The 22,033-nt window shown below is 40.0% G+C and overlaps 1 protein-coding gene across 1 annotated transcript in view; it reads left to right on the forward strand.

The window, feature by feature from the left end:
• The window catches only part of MTMR12 (myotubularin related protein 12), a 37,814-nt gene that overhangs the window by 9,012 nt on the left and 6,769 nt on the right, over nt 1-22,033 (forward strand). Inside the window, exons 3-11 of the mRNA XM_082074502.1 lie at nt 541-680; nt 2,523-2,595; nt 3,812-3,942; nt 4,613-4,706; nt 7,151-7,274; nt 8,472-8,547; nt 10,949-11,055; nt 13,256-13,380; nt 20,321-20,399. Coding sequence (XP_081930628.1) covers nt 541-680; nt 2,523-2,595; nt 3,812-3,942; nt 4,613-4,706; nt 7,151-7,274; nt 8,472-8,547; nt 10,949-11,055; nt 13,256-13,380; nt 20,321-20,399 — 949 coding nt within the window. The remainder of the gene's footprint in view (nt 1-540; nt 681-2,522; nt 2,596-3,811; nt 3,943-4,612; nt 4,707-7,150; nt 7,275-8,471; nt 8,548-10,948; nt 11,056-13,255; nt 13,381-20,320; nt 20,400-22,033) is intronic.

Below are 22,033 nucleotides of genomic sequence, written 5' to 3' on the forward strand. Positions count from 1 at the left end.
GAGGACTTTAAAATAGCCCTGGGATCTGTAAAACAAGCAACATCTCCAGTCAAAGCTATGAAAAAAACAACTGATGGATTTGTAATCACCTCAAATGTTTCACCGTTCTTAGAGTTTAGAAGTAAGGAAAATTGGTACAGTGTTCAACTTGTTTATTGATGATATTAACTACTCTGCAGTGGGCTTTAAGGTGGGGTTTTTTTGAGTACACACTCGCATGGTTGCTCTTTGTAGCTCCAGGTGTTGTTTTCCTGCTGCTTAGAGTGGCCATGATACAGGTGCTTCTGGTTACAGAACTCCTAAGTGTCTGCAGCTGGACAGTGTTCAGTCCATCTTGAGAAATGTTAATAACCTAGAAGGCTCTCTGTGTACTGATTCCAGGATTTGCCTCTTAGTCTTTTCATGTAACAGTGATGAAATATCTCCAGGCATACGGTTAGGTGAAGCCGTCAGGAAGTTAATGCTGAGTTTAAGGTAACAGTTCAAATAATTCAATCAAGTATATCAGTTGTGTTGCAAGACAGTGTTTCTTTCACACAGGTGAACTGCTGCTTTGCGAGGCAAGCACGGTGTACAAGTATATACAAGAAGATGGGTCAAGTCGTGGCACCTATGGGAAACTTGTATGCACAAACTTCAAGATTGCTTTCCTTGACGATGATTCTGCATCAGATGATAATGTAGGAGGACAAGTCTTTTAATTATGACCAAACATGCTCTAAAGACATATAGTGTCTCTGACTAAATAATATCTTTACCTTTTACAAAGATGCAGAATGAATATAGATTTATAACAAGTTTTAATGGCTGCAGACCAATTTTAAATAGTCTGTATCTGCCTGGTCTACGCCATCCTTCCTCAAGTGAAAAAGATGCAAGCATGTATGTGGACACTTACAGTCGACTTAATTTATAACTCTGCGTCTTGTGAGTTGGTAATTTTGTGAAGTTTAAGTTAAAATAATTGTTTTGAAAATTAGATCAACAGTTTAAACATGATTTCTGACTGCTTATCTAGTAGAAATTGCAAAAGTCTGAAACACACTTCTAATGTTGTGTAACATCTGACTTGACTTTGGGCTACATCTGTAGAACCATTTGAGAGCTGCACAAGACTAAGCTGATATTCAGTGGAAATGCTCTAGATAATTGTGTGGCTCAGTAAAGCTCTGAATTATTCCATTCAAACTCAGGTGTTGACTGCAAAGATTTAAAAACCTGGTACTGTTGAGTTGGCAAATGTTAAAAAAGCCTTCAAGTCTTAGAAATTACTTGAATCTTGTTTCTTTAATTTTAGGTGCTCAAATGCAAAGGGGAATGGTAACGCCATACCTTTTTTGATGTGCATAAGCACCTGAAATAGTCTAGTCCCTTTAGGTGATAAAAGTGAAGGATAGCCTAGTATGTAGCTCTTGAGTGCGAGGTGATCTTGGAAGTGCAGAATAATGATAAGAATAGAATTTGACACATTGATTGTAGTCAGAAATTTCTTGGGGTAAAATTTCAGGGAGTTCAAATGTTAAGCTAAGGCTTATCCAGCCAAATATGAATTTTTGGACCTTGTGGAATTACAAAATTACAGAATTAATTGGGACAAAGCTGCAGAGCCCTTTCCACAGATCACATGAGATTTATGCTAAAGTTGGTAGTGGTCATGCTAATTTCTGTTCCATTGCTAACTTTAAATCTTGGGTTTATAGCATGCCAAGTCAACTATTATATAATTTATATATATGTGTGTGTATATGTGTATATATGTATGCATGTAACGATTATATAATTCTCTTAACAAAAGTTAATTATTAGCCACCTGATTCAGAGTGGTGCAGACCTGGAAATAACTTGGATGAGGTTAACTCTGTTCACAGCTGTCTTCATGTAAAATGTGATTTGCTGGTGTAGTGCACATCAGCCTTCTGGTAATTTAACATAACAATGTTTAATTGTGGTGTCACTCAAATGTCACTTTTAACTTTGAACTCATGAATGATAGAAATGAAGAGAGCCCCAAATCACTTCAGGTTTGTCAAAACAGTAGATAAGAGAATTGAATTGTTCGTGTCTTCATTTTACCCAGTGATAACTCTGGCTGTCTTGTTGGAATATTCTTGGGATACTTGTTCTTTTAGGAGACTTTCTATTTCCTGCCAGGTTCCCATAGCAAGGAAACTTGTCATAAAATGGCTTGGATACATCAAGTTACTGTATTTCCTGTTTACTGCAATGATTCTAGTTTGAAAAGTGACTCAATAGAAATGCATGCTTTGAAGCTGTTTGAAAAGTAAAAACTCAGTCTACATTTCAAGCATGGCTCAGACTTAAATAAAAGTGGATCTGCAGTTTATAAGCGATGGCTGTATGACTTGCAGCTGTCTGTATTTTAATAGCTGTTCTTCAGTATTCTGCCTTATACAGCTTATAAGAAGTAATGCTGGTATTAAAGTACTGAATACAGCCTTTACTTGTAAGAAAGTGCTACTGCTTAGTAGTGTGAGATTTCTGATAATTTTTTCATGTTCTAGGAGCCACAATTTAAGAATAAGATTGTAGGAGAAAATGACATAACCCTGCAATGTGTAGATCAGATCTATGGAGGTAGGTCAGCTTTCTCCTGTTTGTTTAACATGCCTCATGCTTCTGATTCTTACAGTGCTGGTGCTCTTTTTGTATGTGCTTGCATTTTAGAAAACTGATAACGTTGTCACTTTGGGAACTAGGATTGGGTAGTCTGGACAAAAGAGCTGCAGTTACATTTGACAATGAAATGACAGCTAAGAGCTCTATTAGAACATTTTGATTAATTGTCTTGCTGGGACAGACAAAACCGTTTCTTCAGAATGCTGTGGTTGAAAGCAGAGAAGAGTGTACAGTGAAATGTTTGTGATTAAAACTTATGCGTAAGGACCTTCCAGTGTATCAACTATTTCTGTAAATACAGAGATGACTTCATTAGAACAATAGCACTGCAGAGCAGTACAGATACTGAGTTCCCAAACAGTACCTTTTGCTTGCCTAAGGGAATTTTGTTTTATGAGGTTTGTGATGTCTTCAAAATATCAAAGGATATGGAAAATGAGGTTTTAATTAACTTGTAAATGAATGGGTGTTTTTCAGCAGAGCTTACGGGCATGCCTGTATGACTTAAAAAGGTAAACAAGAATGGGGCTTGTAATTTCTAAGTAGCAGGGAAGGATTTATAGAGAAGCCTGACTTTGGACTGGTGTTAGAGTATTCAGAGTATTTGTGAACCACAATGTGGACTTGTGAAGCAGTGGACTAGGGAGAGACTGGTGGAAGTTGATTATGAGAACACTATTTAATTTTGCATGCAATGGCCTAGCTGGCAGCACTTGAAGCTGTGAAATGATACATTCTCAACAGAAGTGAATAAAGGCCTCTCCTGGAGATTTTATTAATTTTATGATTTTTTTTTTTTTTTCCCCTCAATGTTAGGAGCTTAGAATGATCTCACTTGTTTGGGGACTTTCCCTCAGGCAAAATTACTAAGTTATGTTCTTTGTGCATCTCAGAACTTTGAACTTATTACACAGTCAGAATGTGAACAGAAATAATCACTTAGCAGCTGGCTTGTTGCAAGTTTGGTTTCTGTCTTGCAGGAAGTAGTTTAAAAAAAGTTGAGTGTATTAGCACAAGAGCTTGCCAGTCTATGTTGTACGATACTTGTTTTGACTTGCTAAAACTTGGGCTTGAATTAGTCTATTGAGAATTTTTAAAAGTTAAGCAGGGATATCTTTATCAGCTGATGGCAATGTTCTTTTTTCATGTTTACTTAAACTTTTTAATTTTGCAGTTTATGATGAAAAAAAGAAACTTCTAACTGGACAACTAAGAAAATACCCAGAGACGCTAATTATCTACTGTAAAGATCTTAGAGTATTTCATTTCTGCCTGAGATACACAAAAGAAGAGGAAGTGAAAAGAGTAAGTACAGCAACTTAATTTGTTTTTCTTTTTTTAAGCTTAGTGTTGGGTAGTTTAGTTGTGGGGGTGAGGGAAGGACGAAATTCACCCTGAGAGATCCCTTCAACTTGAGGTGTTTTCTGATCATTCCCAACTCAGAGAGAAAGTAAAAGACTTCAATTTCTAGCTGACCTTAATCATGAAACATCGTTGTGTATAGCAGTTAAAAAGATCGGATGTACTGGCTCTTTGAAGAAAACTGGAGCTGGAGAGTACTATATGAAATTAGCTTCAGCTTTGGCAAACTTGTAAAGCTGTTCTCTTTGTGATACATAATTTAATTACATTTATCGCATTAGACTTCAGCCTTTTCGATACAAAAGCAGTTATTTTCCTGATAACATGAGTTCTTTTGACAGGTTAATCTGAACTCCAAACTAAGAGTCTACTACTTCTATTTAACTAATAAGAGTCATTCTGGAAGTTGAACATGTGTAATACTTCTTACTAAGCCAAGTAGGTACAGTGTCTTGCAGATGACAGAGAGAGCTTTCTAAAAGTCAGTTTTCAGTTGTTAGGGATAGAATCCATTGTTTAATACCTAGGAGAGGGGAGGAAAAAAAAAAATCACTTTTTTTTGCACTGCTAGTCTTAGTCTTTGTTTGGGTGTTAATTTCTGGTCCTTTCCTAGATCGTCAGTGGTATAGTTCATCATAGCCAGACTCCTAAGCTGCTTAAACGCTTGTTTCTGTTCTCTTACGCATCAGCTGCCCCAAACAACACAGGTAAATGTTTTTCTGTTTTTGATCTGTATTTGTAACATACTGTTAGTTTTCTAATGAGTAATTTTCCAAGCAAGAGTAGCATTACTGGATTGAAAACTTCCTGTGATCAGTATGTGCAAAGGCATTTTATCTGCTTCTGGCTAGAGTGCTTTCCACTAGAAAATATTTTGCTTATTTAATCAATGTGTTTTTCCTGTACTATTGCAGTGAACCAAACTTCCTGCTCTTAGTTCCTAGATGCCACTGAAAATGTAATCATTTGACAGCAAGTATTTCCCTTTTTGTGCTTATTTGCAAGCAATCTGCTTCTCCCAGGTAACTGAAAAAAAAAAAAAAAAAGCAGAGGTTTGCATAGCAAGATTCCAGTAGACATCTGACTTCCTCTTAGAGTGAACTTATTACATAATCTTCCCACTTGATCAGACTTTGCTGAATAATACAGTAAGATGCACAGTTCAAGATAAAAAGTTGTCAGTGTACTTTCTATTTCTAGCATTTCATAGTTCAGACTTCAGCTGAAGTAATAGCACTGTTTTGAATTAGGAACCTGATTATTTGTGTTCCAGGAACACTTATTCCCTTAACAGAAGGAAGTTTTGATGTACCCAAGGTATTAATCGGACACTTAGTTTGATAGTTAAGGAATTACAGAATCATTGAGGTTAGAAGAAACCTCTGGAGATCATCTAGTGATGCTCCTTTCCAACAGCCCCTATTTAGAGTAGGGTTAACTACAGCAAGCTTACCAGGGTCATGTCTGGTTGGATTTTTAATATCTCCAAGGACTGAGACTCCATAACCTTTCTGGCCAGCCTGTTTCATTAGTTGACAGTCCTCGTAGTGAAAAGGTTTATTACATTTAAATGGGAATTTGCTGTATTTCAGCTTGGGTGCGCTGCCTTTGTCATGTCACCGGATACCACTGCGTACTTCATCTTCTTTGGTTTCCTCCTGTGCTTCTGCCCTCAGGTTGTAAACACTGGAAAGGTTTCTTGCCCCTCTGCATCTGCACCAGGCCTTCTCTTGGCTGAATGATCCCAGCTCTCTGTCTTTCCTCATATCAGGTTCTTCAAGCCCTTTAATGATCTTAATGGGCCTTCAGTGGATTTGGTGCAGCAGGCCCAAGGCCTGTGCCTGTCTTGTGCTGGGGAGCCCAGCCCTGGGCACAGCACTCCAGGCACAGCCTAACCAATGCTGAGCAGAAAACAATAATCACCTCATTCAGCCTGTAGCCAATGGCTTTCCTAAGGCAGCCCAAAAATACTTTGGCTGCCTTTGCTGCAAGGGCACATTGCTGGCTCAGGTGTTTCCTGCAGGCGTCATCTGTAACTGGTGTTCAGTTTGAGCTACAAACATCAGAAAGACTGTAGGCTTTTCCAGATGGAGACTAAGCAAACATGGGAGAATCATATTCCTTATAGCAACATTGAAGTGTTGTGCAAAATTCTTTCATATTTTAATAAACATCCTCAATAATAAATGCCTAGGTCTCATTCTTTGTGAAGTGGTTACAGGACAAACCAAGGAGACTTTAGAAATTGGATTTTGTGCCTCTAATGGTCTGACACTCTTAAATCTTAACTTGTACCTTAGAGCTCATTAACAATGTTCTGTTTCCAGCTGTAAATTTTTCATCTACCTTATCTTATGTTGGGAAGTTTTAACTTGCCAGTGTGTCTTCTGTGAAAATTCTAGCTCTGTTCGGTATTTCAGTGTTAGCTGATGTTGCAGGATACTTAATTATGACAAGTGTTTAAAACAATTTGCCATACTCCATAAATTACATGGTTATTACACAAGATCTGGCGCTAAATGAACCTGCTCTTTTAACTCTAGCTGAGGTGGCTAAATAGAATTATGGGTGAAGTTCTCAGTTGAAATGACTGACACTGAATTGCTGTAATAGTTTGGGGTTTTTTTGCTGTGATCGATTTTCTGCTCTTATTAAGTGCCTGAGATGTTCTGTTCAGTGCAAAGCCCCTATCTGTGATGAAAGAATGAACTTTAAATGAAATGCATTATCTGAATTGCAGAAAGGGTTTTGGTCTGATTACTAATTCTACATCTAAGTGTATTTTATTAGATGCCAATCTAGGGTACACTGCACTAGGGTGCAGTGGTATTTGCTGCACAGCATCCTGGGTTTTAGTCTGGATGTGAGGAGAACCTCAGTTGTATGGAAGTTCTCTAAGAACTGATTGGTTTCTGTAGGATAAGCTATTCCTGAAGTTATTAGTTAAAGCAGTATTTGACAGAAGATGTGTTGTTAAAGATCAGCCAGAAGCAGAGTGTTGTACAAAGGCGTTTTACCTTTGACTCAAGGTTTTATGTACAGAAGAGGTTTTGCTTGCTTACCTTAATGAAAACTAACTGCTTAATTTAGGAATGTGTTCATGTTAGAGTTCCTGATACTCTGCAGAGTTAACGCTATTGGTGTCTGACAGATGGAAGAAACCAAACTGTGATGTTTGATACTCTTGAGGACTGGCGTGATGAGTTGGAGCGGACCAAAGGGAACGTGAAATACAAAGCAGTGACTACCAATGAAGGCTACAGAGTCTCTGAAAAGTAAGCTTGCCCTGGTTAATAGTGACCTTTGGATATACATCTCATTAAGATTTGCAAAAATCAGTGCTACTGTTGATGCTGAGTGTTATATGGTTGTTTAGGGGTTTTTTTAGCAACTGGTTTCCATTTTGGTTAATGGGGTACTTTGATTTGGGAGTTCAGGAAGTCATTTTACACAATCCCTGCTCAAGCAGGTTTAACCTCAACATTAGGTCAGGCTACTCTGGTCAGTCAAGCTTGGAATATCTCTGGAGGTGGAGAATACCACCTTAAAATTGAATAAAAAATTTGTAGGTCTGGTACCTATGCTTTTGTCATACTTACTGGTTAGGATATTTTCTCAGTCTGGTACATTTACTATGGTAAAAATTAAAGTCACATGCACTTGAGATTTTCTTATTAGTTGGGTGACTGAATGAGGAAAGAGTAACTGGTTTAAAGTATATCTGGAAAATGTGCTGATGGAAGTTAAGTTGCGTTGCCTCTGGTGCAAGATGGGAGATGTATACGTCTACTAATTTAGCTAAGTAGCTGGTGATTTACTGAACCCCTTAGGATGCACTCAAGGCTTTGTGTACTAGTGTTGTTTAATATTGAAGTCCTGAAAGTTTTCATGGACCTTGGAAACACACACCAATTTTCAAAGAAGTCTTAAGTATTCCACAACTCTGTCTTGAGAGACCCAAGCTGAGGTTAAGTGCTTCTCTTTGTTGGTTCTGTGGGCCTTGAACATACATAGTATTGGCTGGTACTGAAAATTCATGATATATTAAGTGACATCCTTGAATTGTGATGTGAACTGCTTATGAGGCATGGAAACAGAACTAGTTATCTTATAATACAAGTTTATCTTTTGTAACAACAAAGAGTGAGAGAACCAAGGCAATCTTAACTATCAGTCTTATAATAGATGTTAAAAGTAAATGTAGGACTTAATTGCAGCCTTGGAAAGGCAGGGTTATGTTGCAGTGAAAATAATGAACATTTCAAGATTGGAAGAAAATACCTTATCCAGCTGAAAATAAAGGGAGAGTGTTGAGGACAATATAATTATCTAGAACTTTATTGTAACTGTGAGAGTGAATATATAATTAGTATGTGGGCTAGAAAACTCACCATCATGAAAAGGAGCTTGGAGAATGTTCTTTGTTAAGTTTTTAAGTGCAATACACTCTTTTTTTCTTTCTGTTATCTTAGGCTGCCTTTGTATTTTGTTGTTCCCATATGCGTTTCTGAAGAGAGTATCTTGAAGTATGAAGGCAGAGGCATTCCTGTAAGTACCTGTGCATGGCTGTGGATATCTCATTGAGAAGTGATAATTTTTAACAAGTGTTTCAGATGCTACTGCATATGATTTTTAGAACTTGTTTTCCACAGCTCACACTTAAACCTTGTCATCTATAGAAGGGCAAAGAAATGCTGGAAGAAGAGGTGCTCGAAGTGTTCTGTATTCCCCTTAAACAGTGTAAAGGAAAATGGATGTTCACAGTCCCCATTTACTCATATCAAATGTCTAATGTCATACAGTCTTCTGTTGAGGTTTTGATTGCGGGGTGACAATAAACCATGGCAGATATATTGTTAACCCCCTTTTCCTCCCCTTCCCCCTTCAGTCCCTCCCTCTCCCCCCTTCCCACTAAGGACAGGCGATTGGGAGGGAACGAAGGACGGAGAGAAGAGAGTTTGAAAAGTTAAAAATATTTTACTAATGATATTAATAAGAATAAAGAAAATAATACAAAATATACAAAACCAATCTTGAAAAGTCCCAGCAACTGCAGAGCCGGCACCCAAAGTCCGGGATTGGACTCTGCAGCCAACTGGAGCTGGATTCAGTCTCTCACTAGGCCTCAGTTCACAGGGACGACTAGCAAGGTCCTCTCCTAATGTTGGCCATAAGGAAAAAGGGACCAGATCCTCGTGATCTCCCACTTTTATATGAAGTATTCATGTGAATGGGATGTTATACTCCATTGGTCAGTTTCTTGGCCACCTATTTCTCCTTGCCCCTCTCAGGAGAGGTGCATCCATGCTTATCAATAAGTTTGCATTCCATTGCTATGTTTACCAAAACATGTATCTGGTTTTCCAGAAAAATGCAGCTAATATGAAAGCTTTAGCTGACAGGCAAATTCACTAAAAGAGAAACTTGTTTTTAACAAAACCAGGACATCTTCTTATGCTACTAGTCTGTCTATCCACCAGCCTGTTTTTCATGAGACTGACTGGCATTTAGCTGAGGCAGGATGTAGGGCTTAAAATGCTGTTTGAATATTGAAGTGAAGACCATGCATGTGCAGAAATAGTTGAATACCTCCAGTTGCCTAGCTTGGGTACTGGCAGGTCACGTGACTCTGATGCAGAGTTTTTACAAAGCCAAGTAGCCTAGCTGAAAAACTGGTTCTACCAGTCTCAATAGAAAATGAAGTTAAATATACTGTTTCGTGCCCTCTAGCAAGCTGGCTTTGGCTTTCTACCTCATACCAGAGTTTAAGAACCAGTAAGACAGAGTAGATAGAAACAGGGAGCAAAGTAACCTCTACTTATGAGGTCTTCCATTATTTGCTGCATGTCTATAAGGTTTGCCAAGGAAAATCATGTTTACTTCATGCCCTTAAATCAACCAGTCCATGGAGACAAGTATTGTATTGTCCTGAAGAGTTTGTCCTTTCAGATAGTGAAGTTTGAAGTAGTTTCTTAGATAGTCAACCAGACAAATGACAGTGTCTCTTACAAAGAAACAGAAGTGTTGGTTTGTGGTTTGGTTTTGGTTTTGTGTGTGTTTGTTTTTCAGTTGCATCGTGCATTGCTCAGAGGCCTTGTAGAACTCTTACCTTTATTTCCAAATCCTTTTTGGGAAGTTACTAGCAGACTAGCTTTACTATATTAAATCTGTTTGAGATGGCAGTAAAAGGACAATACAGTCACTTTTTCCACTCTTGATGATTGTGACGTTCCTGCATCCTTCTAAGGTGCACCTTTTGGCTACTGTAAATTAGTAGCAGAAGTCTTAACTTCCTTATTTGATTTGTTTAATATTCCTGATAAAGTTTAAAGATCAACTTCAGAGCTTCAAGCAACAGGTGTGAGTCAAGAAATTACATGTCAAGGGAAGAAGCTTTGAGGACAGACTTGCTACAGGAATACCTGTAACTATGTAATCTGTTGTAGTTGTGGAGTTCTTGTTTAATATCCTATTTCATATGCCTTGGTGACTTTTTATCTGTAGATCAAATAGAAAGACATGACAATGTATTTATTGTGAGTTAGCTCAAGGGTGAGCTACAAGAAATAGGCTACTTATAGCTGTGTGGACAGGAGCTGTCTTGCTGTGGCATATTTTCCAACATAATTTGGCCATACACCTTTTAATCAATTTTTTTCACCTGTGAGTACAGTTGAGAAAATAATGTTCTGATATAATCTGACATTTTCTATTTCTCTGTTCCTGTATAAAGTTTAACTTAAAACTTGAGAGTGATAACACAGTGTACTGAGGCATGTAGTTTTGGTGTAAATGTCCAGTTTGCTCCTACTAATGATAGGTTGAATACACCAAAAATTTGGTAAAGCACAGCATAGAAACATTTCTTGTAACCACTCGATCACTTAAGCAAATACTTTGTATGGGACAGTTTACCAATTTTTATCACTTGGTAAATGTCTTTCTGCAGATTTGGTGTTGGTCTTGCCATAACGGTGCTGCTCTTCTCAAAATGTCTGCATTTCCCAAAGAACAGGATGACAGCACTTCACAAACACATAAAGCCTTCTTGGATGGGTCAGTAATAGCTATTCTGTCCACAACACTTTGCTTGGTATGGACCTTGCTTCTCTTTTTCCATACATGCTGTATCTTTAAGCTTGCCCGCATCAGGAAACAAGTTCTAGATCTAAAAGTAGTTTTCTGTAGTGGAATGGGTTTAAGCTCTTGGCCTAACAGCTTGGTCAGTTGTGTAAGACTGTAACATCATTGTAGGCTTAGTTGCAGAAATATATGTATCTATATATCTCTGTATCTATATCAGATGAATCTCTTTAGAAACTGTGGCTTGTTATTAGGTAAAGCAACACTGAAGCCTGTGGGTCTTACGTACAGTTAAAGTATCATTAACTGATTGGCTAAATTATATTTGCAAGCAAGTTCAGACTCCATCTGTGAACATTCGTTTGCAAGCTGAGTTTTAAATCTGTTTGAACTCTGTTGTCTTCTCTGAACTCAACTTATGTTCCTAAACAGCTTTAGATAAAGCAACCTAAAATGACTGAGACAGTCTAGCAGTTTGCTACTGCTGCTTTCATATGTGGTGGCAGACAGAGCTTTTTTCAGCTGAGACAGTGAGCTGAATTAGTTCAGCAGTCTGAAAAATGCCCAAGTTAACATAAGAGGAAGAGCACAGCCACCTGACTGAGAGTTATGGCAATGACTTGTTGCTCTTTTTTCCTGGGTTTTTTTTAACCTGTTGGGTATCCTGGATAGAACTTCTTCCTTAGCAGCAAGCTAATAGATCAGGCTATTGTGTACCATTTGTGCTGCTTCACTGCAAGCTCCTTTCTCCTCATACATGGAGAACTTGTTAATCACATAGAACGAACAGAAAATAGGTCAATAAGGCTCTTAAAACCCCTTGTTTTTAAAATTAATTATACTTGCATGGGAAAGACTTTTGGCCCTTCCTGCAGATCCTCTAATATTTCTCCCCTGAAACCAGGAAGTTTCATGACTTAGAGTGCTTTGCAACGCTGTTTCATAGTGTGAAAGTAAGAAAAACTAGCAGTAAGTTGCAACAAAGCATGAACTGATATTTTGATGCCTGTGGCCATGTGGACCTAGGGGAATAGTGGTGGGTTTTTTTTGCTATGGAGTACTGGTGGTTAACCACTAATATTTAAAAATATATCTACAAATTGTCCATAAGGGTGTGTTAACATTCCATTGTAATAGTAGTCTGAACTCAAGCACACAGCAGTTGTTTACCATTAATAGCTTCTTCTATTAAAGTTGTTTAGAGCCAGATCTTCTACCACAAATTGTTTGCTTCAATTTGGAGGAGGTATTGTAATTGACAAATGATTGCTTTCCCTCAGTCCTCTTATCTGGTGCCTCTTCCAGTAGGTCTAGTAACCTGCGTTCTGGATGAGGGCTTCTGTAGTTCTCACTTAAAGCAGGCTTGTGTGCTGCAACATACAGGAAACAAATGAGTCTGCCCTGTCTGAGCAAATGCCTGCAAGGCTTCACTTCTGAACTATGACCTAGAGCAGCTTTTCCCAAATCTTGACAACAAAAAAGCTGACATGACAACAGAGGTATTTACTAAACTGATGTTCATCTGAGCTGTGGAGCCTGAATGAGAAGGGATATTCTGGGTTCAAACCAAAGCTTCATCTGGCCTGGCAGTTTTTCCTCTCCTCCGAGGGAAAAAATCAGCAGATATGTATGGCAGCACAAGGCAGATATACTTTCTTTTTTGAGTCCAAATTGTTTCTTCTTTCTTTTACTTCTATGTTTCATTAACAGACTTGGCAGCTAGGTATTAAAATGTAATTTGGTTGGTGAAAGCCAGGTAAAATTTTAAGTGTCTGATGGGAGGTTTGAGTATTTCTATCCATCTCTTCTTTCTGGACTAATTTCTAAATAGCCTGCTAGTAAAGTAATTATGGTGTGTGTCTACTGAAGACAGTACTAAAGAAGCAGCAGTGAAAATCAAGTTATGCTTGTAATATAACTGCACAAATATGCACAAATATCATTTTATTGGTGTAACAGTTAAGAGCAGCAAAACTTGTCATAAACTTGTAGGCAAGCTTCCAGCCAGTATTTAAAAATGCATGGAGGCCATTAGCTTTCCAGTGTGTGTATCTTTTTCATCTTACAGCTATTTCCCAAATTGTGCCTATTAACTTTGTCTTCAGTGATATTAGTTGGTGCATTATTTGACCGGTGAAGCAGAAGACTTTAACATCTTGATTATTTGATTTAGAATCTATAAGACAATTAGCAAACCTCCCTATGAACTCCTGAAGACGGATGACTTGTCAAGCAGCCTTCCATCTCTGCAAGATATCCAGACTGCATACACAAGATTTAAACAGCTGTTTTTGATAGGTAAGTCAAACTTTAGCCTTTTTTTTTTTTTTTTTTTTTCCCTAAAGTGACTGAGATGCAAAGCATAATAATGCTAGTTTAGGTCTAAGGAATGTAGTCCTTATCTTGATTGGTGACTTGCTTTTGACAGTGGTTAAAAGCAGACCTTTATGTAACTGAAGACTGTGCTTATGACTGGAGTGTTTGTAGTTGACTGTTTGTAGTTCTTAGACTTACTACCTATTGCTAAGCAGTCACAGTATCTGAAAATTACTTCTAAACAGAGTGAATTAGGAGTTTAAATGTATGTTGGTTTGAAATTTGTACTAGAGATTTTTTTTAGTCTTTTGTGGTCCCTTGAAGTTGAATGTTAAGGGTTAACCTTTTAAGCTTTTGTGCTATGTCAAGAGTTCAGTCTAAATACTAGTTAATTTTTGCCCTACCTTTTGTTACGAACTAGTCACATCTCAAAACCTATGAAGCATTAACTTGCTTAAAATTCTGTCACTGTGGCTGTAGTGCTAAATGTGACTGCTCTAAGTAGGAAGTCCATTTGAACAGAGTAAAAATGGAAGCCATGTGAAAGTATAGACTAGGCTTTCAGACTTTGCTGGGACTCTTGAAGTATTTTGCTGTCATGAAACAGTACTTTGACCTCACCTGTTGGCATGAGAAAAGCTCCACAGCACCTTGCAACTGTGCAGTGTGCCATTGGGCCATTTTGGACAGTAGGTCTTCTACAGGATAATGAGGGTAAATGTTGCAATAACCTCTGTCTGATGCCATTCTGAACACTGGGGCAGTTTGCCTGTGGCTACTGGTGTTGGATTAACTGTATATTTGCAATGTAGCCTACAGACAGTATCCGCGTTTTGTTGGTTTCATACATGCAGATTAGCTGGTATATTGATATTGATTGCAGACTAGTATGGATGATTTCTGGTAAATACGTAGTAAAGATTTCAGTGGCATTCTGAAGAGAAGTCCAGGATATATGAGGCATTTGCCAGAGTTTCACAGTGAGGATTTTGTCGGGAATACAGTGTCAAATCCAGTGAACCTTAGGAGCTACAATTAATTACCTATATTTTAATGTAGTTTCTGGTAACTTACCCTCTGTCATGGAGGCACTTCAAAGTCAGTTTTAGGCAGACAGCAAGTTCCAAAACAGACTTTATTCTAGCCGGAGAAGTGTAGCCAATAAACCGACTACAAACAGGGTTTATACAATTATTTTGCATTCTGATGACATAAAATATAGGTTTGGATATCAGTTGAGGAGATTTTTGGGGTACAACAACATAAGAATAATGATGATCCACAACGTGCACTCATACACTCACAAGAGACAAAACTGGAGGGTACCCACAAGAAAAATCACTCGCCTGGGCTAGGCAAGGGCTCTCACTCGCCTGGGCTAGGCAAGGGCTCTCACTCGCCTGGGCTAGGCAAGGGCTCTCACTCGCCTGGGCTAGGCAAGGGCTCATTCAAGGATACATCCAGTAAACGACCACTCACCCAAATGAGGAGGTGAGGCGCTCTCAAGCCCGAGAAGTCTCCTTAGAGGGCGTCCCAGTCTAAGGGGCGGGCTCCAGCTCACAGACCCACTGCTCCGACAAGACCACTCAAAGGGGGCCTTCGGCAGCGACCCTGTTTTATAGCCGGGTCAGATCTGGTTGTGGGCAATTATAACATGGTCCAGAAGATTTGCAGCTACTCTGGGCACCACCTTTGTTGAGGACCCTGTCAGTTGACTCAAGATCTGGTTGAGGGCCCTGTCAATCAACCGAGGGTCCCGTCCCCCTTGCCCCTCAGCTGGTGGAGGTGAAGTCACCCTGCCCTGGGGCAGGAGAGGATGTGACTGGCAGCACCTTGGTACCACCCTGGGGCTGTATGTGGGGACAGGCACAGTGGGGCACAAAAGGTGCTGAACAGCCATCAGCTGTCCCATTGAAGGCTCCAGACCTCAGGGGAAGGTGCAATTGCCACGCCCTCCTTTAGGAAAAAGGCTAAAGCTGGAATTTAAGTCAATTAACCTCTCAGGAAATAGTTCATTTCCCAGTGGTATAACTTTGTCATTGTCTTGTAATACTTGAAGTGAAATGGAATATGCTAAAACTGCATTCCAGTAAGTGTTTTTGTCTTCCAGCTTTTAAAATAAGCTTTGTTAGTAGATCATGGCTCACTGAGTATAGCACTATGCACTACCAGTCTCAGAAAACCATTCAGGTAACTTTTTGCAGAAATAGTAAGATCCTACTGAAGTGGACTATGTTACTACTATTTTTCAAAGTCTGAACACATTAACCATTATTTTGTTCCATACTTGCCTAGTTAATTTGATTTAGGTAACCTCCAGTATAACTTAAATTTCCTGAACACATGCCCAAACTGAAGTTTCAGTTATAAAAATCCCTCATTAAATGAAGCAGAAACTGCATTAGTAGGTAGCTGCTTGAAAGAGGATTTTGATGGGGACAGCTTGGATACTCTTAAATTTTTCCTCTTATTTGAAATGTTGCAAAAGCAGATGCTTGTTTTACTAGACTGCTCGCAAGCCTCAGTGTATGCCATTTGTTCACATACCTTAAACGAGACTTTGAACATTTCAGTTCTCAAATCCTAGTGGAGTATTTCTTTGTTTTTGTAGAAAATAGGAAGGAAGGGAATGCTTGCTATTTATTGTGATGTTATTAAGGAAAATACCTCAATTAAGGGGTGAAACTAGCTGCAACTGTTTTCTTTTGTCTTTAAAAAGAAGTTCCTGCTTTGTCTTGGAGATTATTTTGGCTCAGGGAGAACTGCCAGACCAAGCCATTTTTTTGTAGAGGTCTGCATACAAGTGGTTGAGTGTAGATGTGGTTGAGCATGACCGAACAAAACAAAGAGCCACACTTAATGTGCCTACTCAACTTTTTGAGTAAAACTCTTCTATCCATACTATAAGAGAACTAAAGAAAATTTAAGTATGGGCAGCTGAGAGTGGCCTCACAGTCTCAGGCCCTGGTTGTTGTGGGTGATTTTAACTTCCCTGATGTTTGTTGGAAGGACCATTCAGCCAGCCAGCCACAGTCCAGGAGGTTCCTCCAGTGCACTGACCATAACTTTCTCATGCAAATGGTGGAGGAGCCGACCAGGAGAGGAGCGCTGCTCAATCTCATCCTCACTAACAAGGAGAGTCTGGTCGAAGCAGTAAAGGTTGAGGGCTGCCGGGGTTGCAGTGACCACAGGATGGTGGAATTCATCATCTTGTGTGGTAGGACCAGGGCAATAAGTAGAATTGCAACCCTGGACTTTAGCAGGGCTAACTTTGGCCTTTTCAAGCAATTGCTGGGGGAAATCCCATGGGCAAGACTGCTTGAAGGAAAAGGGGCCCAAGATAGCTGGGTGGCATTCAGGGATTGCTTCTTCCACGCTCAGGATCAGAGCATCCCCACACGTAGGAAGTCAAGGAAGGGAGCCAGGAGGCCTGCGTGGTTGAATAGGGATCTGTTTGGTATGCTCAAGCAGGAGAGGCAAGTTTACAGCTCATGGAAGCAGGGGCTGGCCACTTGGGAGGAATATAAGGCTGCTGTTAGAGGATGTAGGAAGGCAGCTGGGATAGCCAAGGCCTCCTTAGAATTACAGCTGGAGAGGGGTCAAGGACAGCAAAAAGAGCTTTTTCGAATACATAGCAGATAAAACTAACACCAGAGGCAATGTAGGCCCACTGATGAATGGGGTGGGGGGTGCCCTGGTGGCAGAAGATACAGAGAAGGCAGAATTACTGAATGCCTTCTTTGTCTCTGTCTACTCTGCCGAAGGCTGTCCTGGGGAGCCCCGTACCCCTGAGACCCCGGATGAAGCCAGGTCAGTGGAGGAGTTTGCTTTAGTTGATGAGGACTGGGTTAGGGAGCAATTAAATAGTCTGGACATCCATAAATCCATGGGCCCAGATGGGATGCATCCGTGGGTGCTGAGGGAGCTGGCTGAAGTCATTGCTGGACCGCTCTCCATCATCTTTGCCAAGTCTTGGGAAACGGGAGAGGTGCCCAAGGACTGGAGGAAAGCAAATGTCACTCCAGTCTTCAAAAAGGGCAAGAAGGAGGACCCGGGTAATTATAGACCGGTCAGCCTCACCTCCGTCCCTGGGAAAGTAATGGAACAGCTTGTCCTTGGTGCCATCTCAAGGCATATCAAGGATGAGAGGGTTATTAGGGTCAGTCAGCACGGCTTTACTAAGGATAGGTCATGCTTGACCAACCTCATAGCCTTTTATGAGAATGTAACAAGGTGGATGGATGATGGCAGAGTGATGGATGTGGCCTACCTTGACTTCAGTAAAGCCTTTGACACAGTCTCCCATAGCATCCTCACAGCTAAGTTGAGGAGGTGTGGTCTAGACAATAGAGTAGTGAGGTGGATTGCAAACTGGTTTAAGGAGAGAAGCCAGAGAGTGGTAGTCAGTGGTGCGGAGTCTAGTTGAAGGGCAGTATCTAGTGGAGTGCCTCAGGGGTCAGTACTGGGGCCAATATTATTCAATATATTCATTAACGATTTGGACGAGGGAATTGAGTGTACTATCAGCAAGTTTGCTGATGACACCAAGCTGGGAGGAGTGGCTGACACGCCAGAAGGCTGTGCTGCCATCCAGCGGGACCTGGACAGGCTGGAGAGTTGGGCGGGGAATAACCTGATGAAATTTAACAAGGGCAAGTGTAGAGTCCTGCATCTGGGCAGGAACAACCCCAGGTTCCAGTATAGGCTGGGGAATGACCTATTAGAGAGCAGTGTAGGGGAAAGGGACCTGGGGTCCTGGTGGACAGCAGGATGACCATGAGCCAGCACTGTGCCCTTGTGGCCAGGAAGGCCAATGGCATCCTGGGGTGTATTAGAAGGGGGGTGGTTAGTAGGTCGAGGGAGGTCCTCCTTCCCCTCTACTCCGCCCTGGTGAGACCCCATCTGGAGTATTGTGTCCAGTTCTGGGCCCCTCAGTTCAAGAAGAACAGGGAACTGCTGGAGAGGGTCCAGCGTAGGGCAACAAAGATGATTAAGGGAGTGGAGCACCTCCCTTATGAAGAAAGGCTGAGGGAGCTGGGTCTCTTTAGTTTGGAGAAGAGGAGACTGAGGGGTGACCTTATTAATGTCTATAAGTATATAAAAGGTGAGTGCCATGAGGATGGAGCCAGGCTCTTCTCAGTTGCAAACAATGATAGGACAAGGAGTAATGGGCTCAAGCTGGAACACAAGAGCTTCCACTTAAATTTGAGAAGAAACTTCTTCTCAGTGAGGGTGACGGAGCACTGGAACAGGCTGCCCAGGGAGGTTGTGGAGTCTCCTTCCCTGGAGACATTCAAAACCCGCCTGGACATGTCCCTGTGTGACCTCATCTAGGTGTTTCTGCTCCAGCAGGAGGATTGGACTAGATGATCTTCTGAGGTCCCTTCCAATCTCAAACATACTGTGATACTGTGATGGAATATAAGATGTTATTGCTATAGATGAAAGCGTGTTATTTCTAGAAGAAAAAAAGGCAGAAATCTCTTTCCCTTGGTATCATGGCTTTTTAGGTCATTTTGAAGGACTAGAACTTGCTACTGTAATCTTGCATTGATTCAGAATGGACAGAGGTTTTTCAAATAGTGATGGCAGGCTAAATGAAACTTGAGATTTGGGTGCAAGGGAATATTCTAAACCTCAGATGGAAAGACAGTGAACTGGAGACTAAAGGGTATCTTGAAGTACTGTGATGTGTATACTTGAAAGGGTGTCATATGAGAAGGTTGGAAGTTAATTTGAAGATGTTAATCAGAAAAGATTGGAAGAAAGAAGACCTAATGTGAACGGAACTGACTAGGGAGCTTTGAAGATTCATTTAATTCTTTTGTGGAGAACTAGCTTCTGTGGCCCAGGCGAAATGAATCTGGGAAAGAAAGTTGCTGGGTTTTTTGTGGTTTTTCTTTTAAATGTATAATGAGCAGAATGAGGGGTACAAGCAGGCAGAACAGCTGCAGGAACAAAGCAGATATATGCCTGTGCACTTGAGTATCGTAGATGCAAGCTGCAGAGAGCAAAACAGAACTGTCTGTTGGAATTAAACATTGGAAGCATATGGAGAGACTTTGGGAGGGGAGAAGAAGTTCTACAGAGACATGCAGAACCAGAGCTATCAGGAGAGCAGGGAAAGAGGGAAGTGTGGTGTATCTCCATTGTTTCTCAGTAGTGGAACAGTTGTGCGCCTTTGGCATCAAGGTTTCTGCTTATGCAGGAAAGGTAATCTAATCTCGTTTTAATTGACCATATCAGCTTGTGAAAACTTTCCAGTTTCTAAATGCTGGCTTTGATAGAAATAAAAGCAATAGAGATGTAGGTTGCATTTAACCAGCTACAAAAAATGCTAGTGAAATTCATAAGAGTTTAAGGACTTTGGTAGGCCTCCTGGTTTATCTTAGCTATTCCCTTTTTTATCTGCCTTAATGCCTCTTCTGTTTAAAACATTTTTCAGGTAGTCTTATAAATTTATATAACCTACTTCTAAAACTCATTCCTGTTTCTGACTCTAATGATAATGACTCTCAAAATCCAGTCTCCTTATGATAAGGTTTATATAGATCATGTTTAGAGTCAAGGCAACCGGAACTTGGAAGAACCATCTCCTCTGATTAAACTACTTTTCTTTTCCGTTCCCGTTTTGTCAACAGATTTATTTACTTGTTTTTGTTGCTATGAACCGACAGCATACTTCTTCTAAAAGCCCTATGGTGCTATAAAATTTTACTGGTGTTTTGTAGGACTACTTCACTTCCTCATTTAGTTACAAGGTATTGACTTCAACAGTGATGAGCATTTACTGACTCCTTAGTATTGGTTGTTTCATAGCAGTTCATAAGTGAAGAGTAATACAATGGATGGCTGTTAATTAGCACTACATGTATGTGAACAAACCAATTTCTGGGTTGTGTTGTTTTGTTTTTTTTTTCAGATAACAGTACAGACTTCTGGGCAACTGATGTGAAATGGTTTTCATTACTGGAGAGCACAAACTGGCTAGAGATAATCAGGTTTGCTATATCTGTAACTTTCTGGGTTTCAAATTGTTACTAAAATTTGTTATTAAAAGTTTCCTGAAATATTATGACATTCTTTACCTGCAGCAGTAAAGACAATTAAGACAGACTTATGGTCCCATTGATGTATCTTTTTTCTGCAACTTGAGACAGTATTTTTACAGTGCAGGCTTAGGTAAAGCCTCCCACACAAAGGATGGGAGAAGCAGCAGATCATTCCTATTACAACTCTTCCAGCAAAACTATTAAAACTATAGATCCTAGTAATTTCCCTCCTACACTTTGGTCACCTTCTTCCCAAACTGAAGAATCCTGTTTGTTTTTTGCATGAAACCTATTCCATGTCTCTGACTGGCCTTGCCATTCTTCTCTCTACTCTCTACTTCTGTAGTGTCCTTTAGGGATGGGATGAACTGCAGTATTCAAGATGTTAGCCCACCAAAGATTTAAAAAATGACAGTTGTTCTCAGTTTTGTCCCCTTCCTCTCCTGATTGTTCCTCAAGTTCTTTTTTCTTCTCTCAGCAGTCCACAGTGAGTAAGTGTTGGGATGGCACTGGCTAACTTAAGGCTTGCTATAGTGGAATGTTAAAGCTTTTTATTTGGCTTCAGTGCTACTTTGTGCTAGCTCTGTTGTCAGCCAGTTTATTCTGTGATCAGCTTGTTACCATGAAGTACTTCTGCAGTCAGCTTTAGTTCTTTCTTGTCTTAATAACAATCAATAAATATTGATAGTTATTCATTCCTTAATCCAGAATTTAAATGGATGTTGAATGTGAGGTTCTAGTGAAGATCATATGTTGAGAAAAGCATTGATATAACAAAGATAACAAGCAGTCTAAAGTAAATGCCAGCCCAAATTCCTATCCTTAGTGTTGTTTTGAGACTGGTCGTTTCCATACTTGGATCCAGTTGCTTCCTGTATCAGCCTGTTCTAGGCTCTCACAGTTAGCAGGAATGCCTTGTCAGCTATTGTAATGCTAGAACAAAGAATCTGACAACTCCACACTTACGAAATAAACTATCAGCTTCTATAAGTGACCTAAGCATTTGCAAGAATCCTAATTTGTGTGCAGGCTTCTGCTGAAAAGAACCAGCTTTATGAAGAGGTAGGTCTGGAAACCAACAGCATTACATCTGGTTTTATGTGGTCTTCAATTCCACTTAGTGTTCCTTGTGCAATGGTAATCTCTGAATAAATTTTGACTGCATGTTTACAAGATATGATTGCTGGTCCTTCCCTCTGGCTCTTAAAACTGGATTATGGGAGAAGCTTAGTATGTAGTGGGTTAGAACATAAGTGTGGTGATGTTGACTCTTTCCAGGATAAAGATCTGTCTCTTAGCAGTTGTATTAATAATATGAGTGTGTGTCTGATGGCTGCTATTGATCCAGAATAAAGCACTGTGTTACAGATGTACAGAGGTAACAACTGGAAATGCATGACCAATGGCCAAATAAAGATACTTCTTGGAAGTTTGTTCTTGAGGCTAAACATTTGTTCACTTACCCAAGTTGAGCATGGTTTTTGTGGTTTTAACGATTAGTCAAGTATGACATTCCAGTCCCTTTTAGGGGAAACCAATGTAAGAAACTTAATTGCAAAAATGCTATGAAAATGTTCACTTAT

Source organism: Streptopelia decaocto (assembly GCF_964273445.1).
Source record: "Streptopelia decaocto genome assembly, chromosome: Z".
NCBI lineage: Eukaryota > Metazoa > Chordata > Aves > Columbiformes > Columbidae > Streptopelia > Streptopelia decaocto.